The 17,902-nt window shown below is 42.8% G+C and overlaps 1 protein-coding gene across 1 annotated transcript in view; it reads left to right on the top strand.

The window, feature by feature from the left end:
* Positions 1-17,902, top strand: part of rttn (rotatin) — a 283,502-nt gene that overhangs the window by 20,832 nt on the left and 244,768 nt on the right. Inside the window, exons 4-8 of the mRNA XM_085993987.1 lie at positions 2,162-2,269; positions 3,545-3,635; positions 5,625-5,739; positions 9,640-9,790; positions 11,670-11,835. Coding sequence (XP_085850113.1) covers positions 2,162-2,269; positions 3,545-3,635; positions 5,625-5,739; positions 9,640-9,790; positions 11,670-11,835 — 631 coding nt within the window. The remainder of the gene's footprint in view (positions 1-2,161; positions 2,270-3,544; positions 3,636-5,624; positions 5,740-9,639; positions 9,791-11,669; positions 11,836-17,902) is intronic.

Genomic DNA, 17,902 nt, shown 5'->3' on the forward strand with positions numbered 1-17,902 from the left:
CCTAGCCAGGTTTGCATCCATCACTAGTGGTGTAGTTGTAGGGTAAACCCGACGGCTGCCTCTTGCCCCCACCCCCAGTGCACACCTCGCACCGCTCACTCTCCCACTCACATTGCCATCCCTGGCCGCACCGCTTTCTTCTCCCTCGCACCGTTCTCCCCTCCCCTCGCACCACACTCTCCCCCCGCCCCTTGCAACGCTCTCTCCCCCCTGCACCCCTCTCTCCGCCCCTCGCTCCACAGGGTGTCTCACTCTGCCTCACTTCAGAATCTGTCCGTACCGTTGCACCTGACTCACGCCCCACGAAGTGCAGTGCGGTTTCAGATTCACATGGACACTGAACCCCGGGGAGCGGGAAGGAGCTGATAAAGGGGCCATTAGCTGCTCTCTTCTGTGCTACACGCGCGCACGACGTCTACAGGAATCATTTGTAACATGCATTATCCGTTCTGAAATCCGAAAAATTCCGAAACCCGAAACACATCTGGCCCCAAGGGTGTTGGATAAGGGATAGTGCACTTGTACAATGAAAGTAAGCCTTAGTGACTGTTGAGAACAATAATAAAACCTTGGCGTAGAGTGCGCAAACCGCCACAATGAAAGGTGGAAAATAGAAGCTGGAATAGAGATTTCATATCGAGTCGAATTTCCACATGAGCTTATGTCCCGTTCCAGTCATCAACTTTCATTTTAAAAAAGTTGTAGCTGCGAAACACGATTTTTACAAATTCAGGCCAGCCTTCTTGGGTTCAGTGGACCATAAGTGGATCCCTTGCTCCTCAATATCAGAAGTAGATTCACATTGTCCAGTATCTGTTTATGTGATAACATAAGCCAGGGCTGTAACAATGATGCTTCCTTATGATCTGAACTGGATAGTCACGTCATGTGCGAGATGCGTCAGACAAAAGATCATTGACCTGAAACGTTAGCTCTGTTTCTCTCTCCACAGATGCTGCCTAACCTGCCCTGAGTATCTCCAGCATTTTCTGTTTTTATTTTTAAATAGGTTTAAATTGGTAACCCACTTCTCCCGAGGGGGTTTCTTGCTCGCAGCCGAACGCGTCGAGTGAAATGCGGAAGCCGGCGGGTTGAAGTCGGCTTCTCGACACGCTGTCAAATTTAGCGCACTTAACCACCCACCCATTCCCAAACCCACTCGCTCTTTACTGTTAAAATCCCCCCCTTATGTTCAGTCACACAGGGGAACACACTATCCCAGGATATGGTGCGTTTTAAAATTTAGCCTGTTAGGTGGGCGGGGTGGTTGAGCTCTCCGTTTGTCTGTCTTTCTCTGAGCCCCTGGGTGTTTTTGCCCAGATGCCCATCCTCCAACTCCCTGCTGTACTATCCTGGCCTCTCTGGACAGTGAAACCCTAAATTTATTTGGTGCCTCCCTTGCTGCTTTACTGCCTGCCTCCTTTCTGTGGAAAAATGGTCAAAAAAAATCCCAAAACATGACAAGGATACACATTTGATGAGATTGTACGCTGCCAGATACTGGGAGGCTGGAGCTTGGATGACTCACTTTTGCATCTAGTCATTTGAAGCTGTCCACCTAGAAGTGGCATAAAGATCTTGTGTGGAATGCTTGAAGAGTTAGTGAATGTTAGAGAGGCCTGTCATTAATGATGACAACCTACTCTAGTATCATTCTGCTCATAGTGTGAGTTCTCATTAAATACAAATGTCCCCAATTTTGATAAAGTCTCAGTTGTAATGCCAAGCAGTGGGACGTGATGTTGGGTGACATCCACCCAGGTGTTTACATCCACCGATATATTTTATCACATTTTCCTGATGGCAGCTCTGGCATCAAGAATTGCAATGGTAAGCTGGTAGGAAAGGGAAGGAAATGCATTTTACCTTCACAGGAGAATCATTTGCTGACCGACTTTTGATGCATTAAGTAAAAATCTACCTTCTCATGTTGTGATAAATGGACCTTATGGGAAGTGTTTCCAAAATAAAATTGATCAGTCTGTCTTGCACAAATTATTTCCCCAGAAAAAAGCTATTGGATGATAATTCAGTGATTTGGAAGTCTTAGTAGTTTAGATGTAAGGTTCTGATTTGAAATTTTGTGGTACCTACCTGTAACACCAAGCTGGTATTGGGTGTAAAAAAAAAAATCCAACTTCTAAAACAAACATTTCTACAGCTATGCCACCTGTTCCATTCGAGGAGGAAGAAACAGTGGTTGGTTACTTTCAAAGAAGCAACTACAGTCAAGTCAAACCAAGCGAAATGCTGCCTCAGAAAGCAATTGGTGAGTTATCCAGAATCTTATATTCAGTGCTTGTATATTTTTAGATATGGTTTCCTTTAGAAGATTGAGTCTTGAAGATTGAGATTCCAGCATTAACATCTGCTTCCACCTTCTTCACTAAAAACACTAAAGGGGGTGTCAGCGGGCGCGTTCGGTGGCGGGTCGGGTCGGAAAACATGTTGTTTGACAGCAGATCAGGACCCCACTGCCATGCGGCTTTCCCAGATGTCGAGTCTGTCAGGGTTGAACAGACCAGACACACAGCGGCTGAGTGCTGAAAAGTCAGAGTTCAGCACACAGTCTTGCAAATGGGGACTGAGTTTCCTGTCATTACAATGTAGAACTTTTTTAAGTCAGGGTATTAGCAGAGGTCCATTGCACAAACACAGCCCCATTTTAAGATGTTTTATAGATATTTGTCAGTCATGTAATATACGCCCTATGTGTATTGTATAAAACTGCTCTCTGAACAGATCGGCAATTCCTTTTCTTTGTTGCGTTTCCCGCATCTGCGTCATCAGTTTAGGTGAAGAAGTGACACCTGTTCGTTACTGCGACACAGAATTGTTCGCACTGTCTCGAGAGAAGTGAAAAATAAATAAATGTTTTCATTGCACTGTTGTCAAGAGCCCTTTTAGTGTATTGGCACTAATATGGTATTGGAAAAATTGCACCTGGAGGCCCAGAATTTGCAGTCAGGATGATGCCGGTGAACTGGCAGCGTTGGCTGTCATTCTGCCTTTGAAACTGACCGTAACTTCGGGATTTGGCACATGCATGTGGCAATCCTGAAATTGTGACCTGTCATTGACAGCTCCCAAACAGGCTGTGCTGTGCCTCCCACAGAGCCGGCAGTCTGTGCAATCTGCCAAATCATTGAAACTGATTAAAACTTCGGCTTTTCTGCAGTAAGTACGCTGTTACATTCCCCATTCAAAGTTCGACCCAAAGGATTAGGTGTAACTGAGGTTTTGACAGCATTACTGCTAAACAAATGTTAAGGGCCTGGAAAACTAATTTTAATATTGTGCAGTGTGAAAGTTTGTCCATTTTAGTAAAAATTAAAATTTTTAAGAAACTTTACAAAATTGAAAAAAAGTTTTAAAATGTGTCCATCTTTATTTCAGGTTTGCCTTTTTTTGGGGGGGGGGGGCGCAGTTAACCTCCCTCTTAAACAGTGCACAAGGCATTCAATATGCTGTTAACATTAATTGTAGATAAACACATATGGTTATTTTACACTCCAGTTCCAAGGATTTTGTTTTCTGTTTTTAGTTAATGATGCAGTGAAATGTCTGAAGTATTCCACCTTCCCCTGGTTGACGCTGACTATGACAGACAGACATGTTCTTTTATCAAATGAGAGGTGGGTCTTAGTAAGTTTGAATGATGACACGAGTAACATTGAAAAATAAAACTCTCTTAGTCTAACCTTTTTAAAAAGCTGTGTTTTGATGTCCTGGTAAGAAAATGGCCAATGCATGTTTGTGTGTGCATTTGTGTGTTTTAGTGTGTGAACCATTAAAATGATGCACTTTAACCAATTTACTCTGCCTCTGGCGTATTGAGGGGGGTGGACTTTGGTACCGAGTGATCATGTGCATCATTCAAGGCTTTCTGTGCCCGTTCACTACAATTAATCCTTTTTAAGCACATTGGTAATCCTGAATGGTGTGATTGAAATAATGCATTGTTGTTTTGCATTATCTTCACATTAAAAACTAAGAATTCCGAATTACTAGGTTATTTAATCCTGATCCTGACCACCATGATCTGCTTTGAACCACTCTGTTGTGGTGAAATCTGTGGTATTGCTTTCCCTGGCTGACATAAGTTGTTTGTAAATCCCACTGAAACTGAATAACAATTAAGGAGGCAAGGAATTGGAAAAAGGGAAAATTAAAGAAAAACAATATGGACATGCCTCAGTGATAAATGTAGCAGACTTTATGCAAAGTTTTCAGAGCAGTTATTCCGGCTGTTAGTTACTTAGCCTTGGCCAAAACTTCCCAATATGGTGACAACACTCTTAATATTGTACCATAGCTGAGAAGTTGTCCTTGTACTATATCCCGTTTAATGAAGTGCATTGTCTCTTGTTGTGTTGAGGCTCTGTGATGGACAGAGTTTCCTGACCAAAAGGATAAAGAGGCTTCTGTTTGCAGGAATGAGAGTAAATCATTCTGTATCCAAAAAAGATCTGCAGAAGTGTGCTCACATAACCTACCTACAGTTTGTGTGTGTTTCTTCTCTTCCTCAGTATAGGGAAGGACCTAAACTTTGTTCTGAGGATTCTTCTCCTCCACACACCGTCACAAACACCTGATTGAGATCAGGCGCTATTCATGTGGTCAGTTCTGGTTATATACAAATTAAAATCTTAAATTCTTCTCATTGTGGGATCATAGACATGAATTGAAACAGAATGGCCTGGAAATTCCGTAGTGCCCCGTTTGGGGCGCCAGCCTTGCCAGGGCGCTAAAAGTAGCGCCCCGGAAGTAGTCGCGGCCGCCCGCCGGAAATTCACTTTGCGCGCCCCAGAGGGAAGCGCGGCGCTACTGGAGGCGCCCCGCATCCCTCTTGGGGCGCTGCAGCTGAAGATCGCTGCGCAACATGCCACACACTGCGGCACGGCGCGCTGCGGTACTGCAGGCCTTCCTCCCCTTCTTAAAGGGGAGGGGCCTTGTGCAGCGCGATCGAGGATCGCGAGTGCCGGCAAAAGAGCCCGGCACCGAGCAGAAGTGCCGGGCTCTTGGAATGCAGTCGGCACTCCGCGGGGGGGGGTGCTCAGGAGGCCGGGGACGGCAGCGCGGAGAGGCGCTGGCAGGCGGCCAGCAAAAAAAATGGCCGCCCCGCACCTCCTTTAATTAGCGCCTCCACCGCCGCAGGTAGGCCCCCTGAATCGGTCACCAATAGCGTCCGGCGTTAAAGCAGGGGGCGCAACTAAATATCGCGATCGGGGCGCTGCGCACACTGATGACGTCATCGGTAGCGGCGCAGCGCTAACGGCTAGCGCCCCGCTAAATTTAGCGGGAGGCGTGGCCAGTGGCTTCCGACCCACTTAGCGTCCTCTTAAGGCGCTAATGGGTGGCGCAGCCCACTGAATTTCTAGGCCATTGTGTTTACATATTTGGCCTTCTATAAACCAGAATAGAGACATTCCACCTGTGGATAAACAAGTGTGCCGCTCAGCCAAGTTCCGCAGGTATCTGCAAAAATGGATTTGAGCTTCTACACAACACGGCTCCTGCTGTGTATACATTTGTAAAACTATCCGCCCAAACCCAGAATACAGTATATGTTATGGGATAAAGGTGAAAATGTTTTGCCTCTAAAAGTTAAATTTTTTGACTAGCTCTCTGAAAAGCAGCAATCGCACCTTAGTTCGCAATACCTGTGAGCTTCTGCAAGATGTTATCATGCAGGATTTTCCAGCTGAGATCTTCCTTCAGCGCCCAAAGATCGTCCAGGTAAGAAATACACTATTCATTGTTGTAGGTTATATGTTGATCATGTCTGGGACCCATCCTGTGAGTATAAAATCTTTCCAATTTCAGAGCTAGGTTATATAATGATAGAGAAACCGAAGCCATATTCTGACCTTATTAAATGAAATGTGATTAATAATCAGGCATGTTTGTGTATTGGTATTGGACTAGCAATCCAGAGCTCATATGTTCACATTATACCATGACAAGTTGTGAAATTGAATTCAATAAATTTGGACTGGGACCAGAAAAAATTACCGTGAAAGCTGCCGGATTGTCATAAAAACCCATTGGTTCACTGATGTCCTTCAGGGAATGGAACGTGTCATCCCTACCTGGCCTCCATGCAACTCTAGTCCCACACTACATGGTTGACTCTGATGGTCCTCTGAAGTAGATGAAAACAATTGCTATAAAGCAAGAAGGCAGCCTATTCGCATTACCTTCACTTTTTAAGGAAATTTAGGGGGAAACAATAAATGTGAGCTTCCTGGCACCACTCACATCCTGAGAACAAATTTAAAAAAAATCATGATTAATGTAGCAGAGAAGATACAGCTCGATGGTGATTAGAAATAAGATCTCTCTGTTTAAAAAGATGTGCTCTGCCGATAATTGCATTTCATAGGGAATGAAAACTGCTACTGCGTTCTCTGAAATTTAAAGCTAATTATGCTTAGAAGAACCAGATGTTAAATGTCTTTGTCTACAGGATTTTGGTTTAAAATAAATCTTGAAGCACCTCAGAAAAGCTTGTGGTTAATTCAACAAGCAAAAGCTAAGTATTAGACTGTCAACAGAAAATGCTGGAAGCGCTCAGCAGGCCAGGCAGCATCTGTGGAGAGAGAAACAGATTTTAAGCAGGTGCAGTGGCAGGGAAAGGGGGAGGGGAGGGAGGAATATTCTGTGCTAGGGTAGGAGGCAGGAGAGGTCAAATGTTGCAAATGGGGGTGGCAAAATCATAAACAGCCTGAAAAATGGGGGCAGGGGTTATAGTCTGCTTAAAATCTGTTGCATCTCTAGCCTTTTCCAGTTCTGATGAAAGGTCCCAGACCTGAAACGTTAACCCTGTTTCTCTCTCCACAGATGCTGCCTGGCCTGCTGAGTTTTTCCAGCATTTTCTGTTGTTATTTCAGATTTCCAGCATCCGCAGTATTTTGCTATTGTATTAAACTCTCTCACTTGGTATGCTAACATAAGGGTATAGTGTCATTTTATATCTGTGGAGACAAACTGTCAAATTTTGTTCAAAGACAACTTAAAATATGCATTGTTTTTCATGATTATCATGAACTGTTCCCTTTTCTGGTATTCTGCACATTGCTTGAGCAAGACAGATCTGTAGCAGGGCAAAAGAAGAGGGAGACATATGATGGTTAGCAATATAAATCTATCATGAATCTAAATTGTATTTACCAAAACTCATCAGTAGCTCTTAGAGTAAAAAAAAAAATTGGAATAGATTTGTCATAATGTACACGAGTTAGATAACATGGCTAAATTAAGCTTCAGTGTGGAATTTAGGACAGAATTCAGGAAAAGCTGGGATAGGTAAGAAGTCTGGCCAGACATCAATAATTTCAGGTGCTCTTTAACTTTGAGGTTGGATCATACTTGGAAACTAGCTCGTTGTCAGTCTTGTTAAATCTCAAGAGTTTAATAACCTTGCTTGTATAACGATTAAAAGAGTATGCAGGAGACAGAGTTCAGTTAATAGCCATCACTTTCCAGAGAATCTTCTCCACTCAATGCACTCTATTTCCCATAGTGCATTGCACATCACAACTACGGTGAGCTATGTGGGACAATTCAAATACAACATTCAAAATACACAACAAGTCTTATTTGACTAACCTGAATGAAATGCATTAAGTAACGATGCTTCACTCACTGGCTCGGTTGCAGTCTCCTACCTATTGGCATGCTGATTACTCATGAGTAAGCCTTTCCTTGCCTAACCCAAGGCACTAAAGCCAATGTAGCACCTCTGCTGCCACCCTGGCTGTAATTGACTAAGTCAGCACAGGCGGGGAATCGAACTTGGGACCATCCTGGTCTGCTTGGCGCAGCTACTTGCCAATTAAATTTGCTGATCAATTGGGGGAGTTCCTTGCATTTCAATTAACCATAATCACTAGAATTTTAACTCTTGTGTGTCATCCGTAGCTCAGTGGGTAGCACCCTTGCCTCTGAGTCAGAAGGTTGTGCGTTCAAGCCCCACTCCAGATACTTAAAGACAAAAATCTAGGCTGATACTCCAGTATAGTACTAAGGGAATGCTGCACTGACGGAGGTGCCGGCTTTTGAATAGGGACATAGGAACAGGAGTAGGCCAGTCAGCCTCTCGAACCTGCTCCACCATTCGATGAGATCATGGCTGATGTGCGACCTAACTCCGTACACCCACCTTTGCCCCATATCCCTTAATACCTTTGTTTAACAAAAAGCTATCAATCTTGGATTTAAAATTAACAATTGATCTAGCATCAATTGCCGTTTGCAGAAGAGAGTTCCAAACTTCAATCACCCTTTGTGTGTAGAAGTGTTTCCTAATTTCACTCCTGAAAGGTCTGGCTCTAATTTTTAGACTATGCCCCCTAGTCCTAGAATCCCTAACCAGCAGAAATAGTTTCTCTCTTACAACCCTATTTTTTCACCTTAACATCTTGAAAACTTAGATCAGATCACCCCTTAACCTTCTAAATTCTAGGGATAACAACCCTAATTTGTGTAATCTCTCCTCGCAACTTAACTCCTGAAGTCCGGGTACCATTCTGGTAAAGCTACGCTGCACTCCCTCCAAGGCCAATATCTCCTTCCTAAGGTGTGGTGCCCAGAACTGCTCACCGTACTCCAGGTGTGGTCTAACCAGGGCTTTGTATAGCTGCAGCATAACTTCTACCCCCTTGTATTCTAGTCCTCTAGACATAAAGGTGAGCATTCCATTAGCCTTTTTGATTATTTTCTGTACCTGTTCATGACATTTTAAAGATCTATGTACCTGGACCCCCAAGTCTCTTTGGACATCCACTGTTTTTAGCTTTTTACCATTTAGAAAAGTGGGTGACCTCACATTTGCTTACATTGAAATCCGTTTGCCACAGTTTTGCCCATTCACAATCTATCAATATCCCTTTGTAATTTTATGCTTTCATCTACACTGTCTACAATGCCGTCTATCTTTGTGTCATCGGCAAATTTGGATATATGCCTTTCTATGCCATCGTCTAAATAGTTAATAAATATTGTGAATAGTTGAGGCCCCAACACAAATCCCTGTGGGACACCACAATCACATCCTGCCAATTTGAGTACCAACCCATTATCTTTACTCTCTGTCTCCTGCCGCACAGCCAATTTCCTAACCAGGTCAATAATTTGCTCTCAATTCCGTAGATAACAGTCTCTTATGTGGGACATTATCAAGTGCCTTCTGGAAGTCCATATAAATAACATTCATAGACATTCCCCTGTCCACTACTTTTGTTACCTCTTCAAAAAATTCAATCAGGTTTGTCAGTCACCCTGTCCTTAATTCTAGACGCTAGCAATTTCGTTAATATTTCGATGAGACGTTAAACCGAGGCCCCGTCTGCTCTCAGGTGGGCGTAAAAGATCCCATGGCACTATTTCGAAGAAGAGCAGGGGAGTTATCCCTGGTGTCCTGGCCAATATTTATCCCTCAATTTGTTTTTAGTGATGTTGATTATCTGGTCATTATCACATTGCTGTTTTTGGGAGTTTGACTGCCGCGTTTCCTACGTTACAACAGTGACTACGCTTCAAAAGTACTTCATTGACTGTAAAGCACTTTGGGACGTCCGGTGGTCGTAAAAAGCGCGATATAAATGCAAGTCTTTCTTTCTATTCTTTCCCTTTTAGAACCTTCTCTTGTTGACAAAGTTAGTATTTGGGAGAGATGGAACACAATATTTAGCGATGCAAGCTGTAGGTTGCTTGACCCAACTGTGTAGCTATTTACAAAGTAGACTGAACTTCCACAGAGATCCCAGCTTCTTCTCTGCAAAACAAGGTAAGTTGACCTAATTATTGGCCCTAATATTTACGGGGAGGCAGGGAGGGAGTGGGAAGGAGATGTCGCGACTGGGAAACCCGGAATATGGGTTGTCCGGAGATCTGGCCAAATTTAACGGTAGGACCTGATTTAAATTTTTGGACTCCATTTCCTGGCCGCAGACAGCCATATTGAGAGTCTGGCTGACGGGTGGGAAGGCCTGCTGCACCAGACGGGTGGAGAGGACTGGAGTGGAGAGGACTGGAGGGTGGATTGGGTGGTGGGGGCTGGGGTGCGATAGTGGTGGTCCGATCACGATGGTGGGGGGGCCATCATGGGGGTCTGATTGTAGGGAGGTTAGCAGGTTAGCTTTGGGGGGCCAGGGGAAGCACTCCTGCTGCTCCTGGCCCACAAGCCGTGCTGGAAAAGCACATAACTGTTGGATCCCGCTGTTCTTGCCTCCCTTCAGCTGCCAAGTATACTGAAGCCGGGGAAATCTGACCCGCAGGTGTTAAATCTGAAATAGAGCTAAAATCTGAGGCACGCAGCCTCATTAAAATATTTAAATTAGGGACCCGCCTCCAGGGAGCAGATTAGTCACCTGCCCCCCCCCCAACTCACCTTTTGTTAAAACTGGAAGTGAGCGAGTGGAGGCGGGTTGGGATCGGGCTTCCCATTTTTGACATTTTTAACCAATTCATTCTTCAATTGTCTTTTGTTTCTGACTTGTTCTTAAACTTGAATTAGTTGCCTTTTCTAATGGTATATGTTTTTTCTGCAACTTTGGAAACTCCTTTTTCTATTGCTGATCCACAGTCCTGTGTGCCCATTTCTCTTTCCATCTTACCTGGGACAGAAGCGATGAACCAGCTGTTCTTTATTTGTCCATCTTTTTTGTATGTTCGTATGCTCTATTTTCGTATGTTCACCTCCGCTACCTCATCCTCATGGTTCTAAAATTTGCCCTATTCCAATCTGTGTTCTTGTTTTTGTACTAACTTTTTTTCTTTTCAATTTGAAACTAAATATAATCATATTATCGTCACTTCTCGAGGCTCTCGCCCACATTTAATTCACCTACCTGACCTATTTCATTGCTCATAACTAGATCTAGCAATGCCTGTCTCCTTGTAGGCATACAGATGTATTATTGAGAAAGGAGTCCTGCACACAGTTTAGGAATTCTATTCCCCTTTCTCCATATATTCCCTCCCTATCCCAACCAATGACTGGGTAGTTAAAATCTCCTAGAACAAATAATCATATTTTTTATTTTATTTTTTATTTTTTATCTTTTATTTTTCTCTCACTGTTAAGAGGTCTATAGTTCAACCTCACTAATAACACAACCTACCTTTAACTTTAATCTCTAACTATATTAAATCTGACTGATTATTGTAGCATTGGGACCTCGAAAAGATCTAGAGCGTACTTGAGGGACACTTGAATTTGCCTGATCTCTCTGGATGATTTTTGCCAATTCTTGGAAAAAGAATTCTTGGACTTGCAGCTAGATAATGGAGCATAGCTTGGGCAAGGGAGATGTTAGAGAGATTTGGGTCTTGAAGGGGACCATCCAGGTCTACAGGTAGTGCAAGCAAGCACAAAGCTAATCCTGTATCGGAAGGGTTAGGAGTAATGACTTGTTAAGCTGGGGGTCTGCAGGGTTGCAAATAGACTCGGAGGGAGAATACAGAAAGTACTCGCCTTTTACAAATACATGCTGGTTGTTCTTAATTAACCCATGGTGTAAACAACTTAAAACAACAAAAAAAACAAGTACTTGCATTTATACTAGTGTAAACATGTAACCCCTGCACAAAATTACCGTTTAATGCATTATAATTGATTTAAAAAAAATCATTTTTGTTTGTCTCTCTTTTGTTTGACCCTTTAGATTTAGTTTCCCAGAACTCTTCCCTGGCTTATTCCCAGGAAACACGGGGGACACATATTTCTCAAAATCCATCTCCCAGAAGTACCAGTCCTAGACCATCTGTGATTGGGCGAACTGTTCAGCGTCCCAGAGGGGATGGCCAAGATGGTGATGCGGTATCTTCAAGGTAAATGAAATGTTGCTTGGGGATCATACTACCTATGACCTCTTCTGTATCCTGGAGATTTGCTCCTTTTCAGTAGACAACAAATTTAACTCAATGTTGGTATATTCTGTTAATGTTCAATGTCTATTTGTGCACTTGCACATTTTTTTAGAAGTTACGTTTATTTAGAGTGTACTGCACTTTAATTCGCTTAATCACTAAATTCCTTTTTACAATTATTTACAAAACAACATTCTGAAAAATTCAAACATATCTTTAACTGGACTTGTTTAAAGAAGTAAAAACAGAAAATACTGGAAAATGCAGGACCTGGGAAGAGAAAATCTAGGTTATCATTTAAAGATCCTTCCATCACTTCTTATGAAGGGTCTACACCTGAAAAAAATCTCTCTTTTCTCTTGATGGATGTGGCATGATGTGCTGTGTATTTCCAATATGTTCTTTTCTCATGTTTCCAGCACTCCGTTTTCTTTCTTTTATCTTCCCTGTTTAGAGGAGAGGTGTCTAAGATTGAGCTTCATCCCTTGCTAAGTTTGCATTGTTTGCTTTTGTTAATGAACCATGTTCTCCATTGAGGTAAATCCTATCCTTTTTTTCTTTTTGAACATTAAAGAGCAGCATTTTCTAGTATTTAAAGAATGCGGCAATTTTTTATCAATGTAATTTCCTACAATGACGGAAAGAAAGTGATGGAAAGGGTGTCCAAATTCCTTGAAGGGAAAAGGGAATTCATTACAGAAAGTTTCACAGTCTTGCATCAATCTCCATTGATTTATGAGCTTGTAGGAATGAAAAAGTTTTTAGTGTTTGGGCAGGATTTTCATTCGGGAGTCGGGTTGGAGGCGGGACTACAACTTTCGGGGTTGTAGTCCCGCCTCCAATGAGATGCGGCCAATCCATGCGATTTTAACTTGATTGACCTTGTTGAGCCCGCCCAGCGGGCTCAGCAGGCCAATTAAGGGCCACCCGGCAACAAGTGATGTCACAGACTGAAATTTCATCTGTCAAGAGGTTTTGACAGATGAAATATCAGTGTTTGAAAGCTCTTTGAAGCTGTCAAACACTGACAGTCTTACTTCTAACCTGAGTCCTTCTCCACAGACTCAGTTAAAAATCTCTCCTGCACAGTAAGCTGAAGGCTGTCACTTTTGACAGTTCGCAGCCATTCTGCTTTCTGTGCCGGTGAGATGAGGGACTCCTGGAACCTAAAGGAAGGAAGGCTGAAAAGGTAAGAAAAGGTCATTTAAACTTCTTTAAATAGACACACCAAACACACTTACCTTTGCACTCATGCACACCTCACTCACCTGAACACCGATATCTCGACCCCTCCAAGTCCCTCAACCCGACACCCGACGGCCGACTCCTCTAACTTGGCGTGGTTTGGAGCCGTCGGGAATCCCACACTTCAACCTTAAAAATAGGGATTAGGCTAAAAACTGTCTGTTAACTACCTGTTAACAGGCAGTTAATTGGCACTAATCCCTTCCCGCCTCGGGTAGGCGGGTCCCAGTGCGGGGCGGGTACCCGCCTCCTTTGAAACTGGCATGGAGGTGGGTTTGAGTGCGGGATGGGGTCGGGACCCCTGATTTCGAGATTTTAACCCCCCATATGCCTCCAATCCCGACTCCACGGCCCAATGAAAATCCTGCCCTTTGAGTGAACATTAGAAAAGTAAGAAGGTTGTTCAGCCCATCCACTTTGCTCCGCAATCCAGATCCAAGTGACAGCTTGGCTCAGTTGGTAGATGGCTGTAGATTCAAGCTCTACACCAGGACTTGAGCCCTAAAACAAGGCTGACACAGCATTGCAGTACTGAGAGAGTGGATTGATCTATAAATTGTCGGGTGAATATTTAGCTCCAGTTTAAAAACAAAGGAAAATGAGATACTAAATTAGGTATTAACAGCGAGATTGTGTATAAATCTTTTGAGGTTTACTGGTGCTGAATAATCCCATCTGAAAATACTGTGTGCAGTTTTGGTCACCTGATCATATGAGGTATATTATTGGCCTTGAAAAGAAACAGTGAGCGCATCATATCTGATTCAGGATATCGGGAATTTAAGTTCTATGGAAAGGTCAAGAAAGATGGACATGTTTTCTTTTGAAAAAGAAGAGACTTTGTAGTGATCTAATTGAAATTTTCAAGATTATAAAGCAAATCAATTAAATTGATCCAGGCAAATTCTCCACTCTGGGTTTAAATGCCAGAGTATGCTCATTTAAAAATCAGAAAGTTAGAAGTAAGAAAGGAAGATCAGGTAGAACTTTTATTTTACCCAAAAGTGTGCAGCATTGTTGGAGATTTTTCATTGCCCATGTAAGTAAGGAAGTGGGTTAGACAAATCGAAATCCAAACCAAATTATACCATTGTATATTCTTCCTCCTGCCCCAGCATTCTGTTGGTAGCTGCCAGTCAGTGTTTATCAGAACATACCCTACTTGGGAATTGGGTGATGCAGTGGTCTTTCAGCTCTGAGATCTGGCCTAGACTGAGGGATGAAAGTCTCCTGAACATGGACATGGATCCACAGCGCAAAATTCGCTCTAATTGGTAATCTCTATCTTACAGGCTACAGTATGGCTGGTGTGGGAAATGGACAAATGTTACATTAGTTCAGCTGGGGGTACTCTCTGAAGTTGAGGTTCCTCTCTGAAGTTGAGGTTCAGGCAGATTTTTGGGGCACAGTAGAGGGAACTTTGCATCTAGAAAGGAGGAAAGACTTGCATTTATATAGCACCTATCACAAGCTCAGGACTTTCCAAAGAGCTTTACAGCCATTGAAGTACTTTTGAAGTGTAGTCACTGCTGTAATTTAGGAAACATGGCAGCCAATTTGTGCACAGCAGGGTCCCACAACAGTAATGTGATAATGACCAGGTTTTTTAGTGATGTTGGTTGAGAGATAAATATTGGCCAGGACACCAGGGAGAACTCACCTGCTCTTCTCCAAAATAGTGCATTTTGATCTTTTACGTCTCATCCGAAAGACGGCACCTCCGACAGTGCAGCACTTCCTCAGTACTGCACTGGAGTATCAGTCTAGATCTTGTGCTCCAGTCCCTGGAGTGCGACATGAACCCACAACCTTCTGACTCGGAGGCAAGAGTACACCTGGCCTGGATGTGTTTGACCAGACATTCGGTTTATGAAAGTATTCTTTCATTAAGATCCATTACCCTGATGAGTATAAAAATTCACAAAGTAAGCTTTTATAAGCTTGCTCTGATGAACAACCTTCTTCAAAATCCATGGCCATAGTGATGGGTCTATTCTAAGGGTGACTCTGAGACGGAACAGTACCAAGATGACCTCTTGGCATCTCATCCAGTGCCAGTTATGCTGTTAACCTGTCGACATCAGAGGCACAGCACCTTAAAATTACATTTGGCATGTTCTTAATATTTGCAATTTATCTGGGCCATTTGTGATAGGGGAGTTCTAGAACATATGAATACGGCCCTTAAATGAAAGTCACAGGTTTTCTCTTCACTGTTTGAGAAATCCTTCTAGGTGTGTGTGCTAATTACTATTTCACATCATTCATTTAATTACCTTGTAGATACTTATCCAACTTAGTGTTGAAATCTGTGTTTTTCTTAAGAGAAAGAAATTAAGAGTCAACAGTGAGGTATTTCCTGCGATAATATACTGTATATTCATATATTTTTCTAAAAGAATGTTTCACCAGTAGCTACTATATTTGTCGTAGATATAAATTCAGGAAGATCTCAAAGTTTTGGAGCAATCCAAATTGTCATCTGCAAAGCTCTAAAGCATCTGTTTTTAAAAACAAAAAAATGACCTGGGTGATCATACTATCCTTCTGTAATATCTTCATACTAATCCTGTATTATTGCCCATTCCATAAAATTACAGTACAAATACCTCAAAATAAAAATTAAAAGATAGCTTGTTAATCATAGGGATTATGTTCATCTTGCTGACATCGACCTTCCATTTCCCATTAGGAGATTAAGGATTATTTCAGTTTCTTTAAAGACCTGTCAACATCTCTTTTTCAGTTGGGAAAAGGTTGCTGGCAACTGCCGTGTTATGAAAATCTGCATACTTAGCTATTTAATTCCTAAAGATCATGGAATGTGTGATATTGACAAATTGCAAAGAAGTGGTGCTTAGAAAGAGGAATTGTCTCTGATTTTTCCCACTTGGCTGTGTATCAGGATAATGGCCCATAATGATAAATTGTTTGGGAGTAAATGAGGGGTGGAATTGAACTTGCCATCGTAGCATTTTATTTCTGTGCTGCTCACAGTCCATCCTGTCAATCATGATGTCATTGCTGTGCACATTTAGTTTCAGAGCCAACATCCATTTAAAGCAATGAAGAAATTGAGTACAAGTCGCACATATTTCAGATATATGATCTCATGATTGGGGGGAAAAAAGCTTTGATTTTCTCCTGGATGTTGTGCTTAGCCACTTGACTTGAAAGATTTTCACTTGCTGGTTATATGTATTGCATGGTGAAACTATTTTCCAACTAATGCTAATCAGTTGCCAGCACAGGGGCAACGAGAGTAATGGAGGAGCAATGGAATTACTGACCCAACTCTTGCTTTATGTTTTTAATCTCAGATTGGTCTTCACGCCTCACGGCTATGAATAATTTTATAAACAGTCAGAGAAAAAACCAAGGTTATGGGTCTTGCTGGAAATTCCTGTTTTGGAGAAAGTGCCATCATTTTTTTTCCAATAAACACCAAGGGCTGAATTTTCATTGAGGAGGCGTAACTACAACTTTTGGGGTTGTAGTCCCGCCTCCATCGAGTTCTAGCCAACCCACGCGATTTTGACTTGATTGACCTTGTTGAGCCCGCCCAGCGGACTCAGCAGGCCAATTAAGGGCCACCCGGCAACAGGTGACATCACAGATTGATATTTCATCTGTCAAGCACTGACACTTTGTACTCCAGGTTAATTCCTTCCTCTCAGGATGATTTAGAGATTGCTCCGGAACAGAAAGCTGAATGCTGGAACTTTTGACAGCTCGCGGCCATTCTGCTTTCTGTGCCGGTGAGATGAGGGACTCCTGAGACCTGAAGGAAGGAAGGCTGTAAAGGTAAGTAAAACTTCTTTAAACACTTTACACACAGCAAACACACTTACCTCTGCGCTCATGCACCCATCACTTGCCTGAACACCGGACATCTCGACCCCTCCAAGCCCTTCATCCCGACGGCCCGGTGTGGTTTGGAGCTGTCGGGAATCCCACATTTCACCAATGAAAATAGGGATTAGGCTAAAAACTGCCTGTTAACTACCTGTTAACAGGCAGTTAATTGGCATTAATCCCCTTCCCGCCTCGGGGAGGCGGGTCCCAGTGCGGGTTGGGTACCCGCCTCCTTTGAAACTGACATGGAGGCGGGTTGGGGGCGGGATGCGTTCGTGCCCCCCGATTTTGGGATTTTAACCCCCCCACACGCCTTCAATCCCGCCTCCACGGCCCAATGAAAATCCTGCCCAAAGTGGCAGATTTTTAGATAATGACTGTTTAATGGTAAATCCAGCAGAGCTAACTGAAAGTGAGATGCCTGCTTAATCCCAATTCAGATGATTGCCTCTAATTACATTATTGATCTCCAATAGCAGCTATTTACAAAAGTAAAATAAACCCAATCTTTCTTTCCCTCTTTATTTCTGTTTCTGTACCTGATTTGAAATTGAATTCACCCTCCTTCTCTGTTCTTCTGCTTATTTTCCAATCTTTCAATCTCATTTGTTAAGGAGATACCCTGTTGGTTACTCTGTTCACTCAGGTCCCAGATGCCCTGTTTCCCTCGCTGTCTCGTTACCAACTCCCACTTTCAGCAACTTTGTGGGCAAAAAGCTTTTGAGCTGAAGGGTGCAGGAGCAAGTTTAACTAATGGCAGATGCTGTTAGATGCCCCGCTACAACAAACTCTGACCCTATGTTTGGATATTTAATTTTTCTTGCCCTAGTTAACAAGACATAGTAACATTTTGCAAAAAAAATGTTTTATATGCAGAATATAAATACCTTAATTAATGTAATGGGTTTGCTCTTTTACATGGGTGGAA

This window comes from Somniosus microcephalus, chromosome 7, assembly GCF_052327205.1.
Source record: "Somniosus microcephalus isolate GS21.2 chromosome 7, FLI_Smic_1.0, whole genome shotgun sequence".
Lineage (NCBI taxonomy): Eukaryota > Metazoa > Chordata > Chondrichthyes > Squaliformes > Somniosidae > Somniosus > Somniosus microcephalus.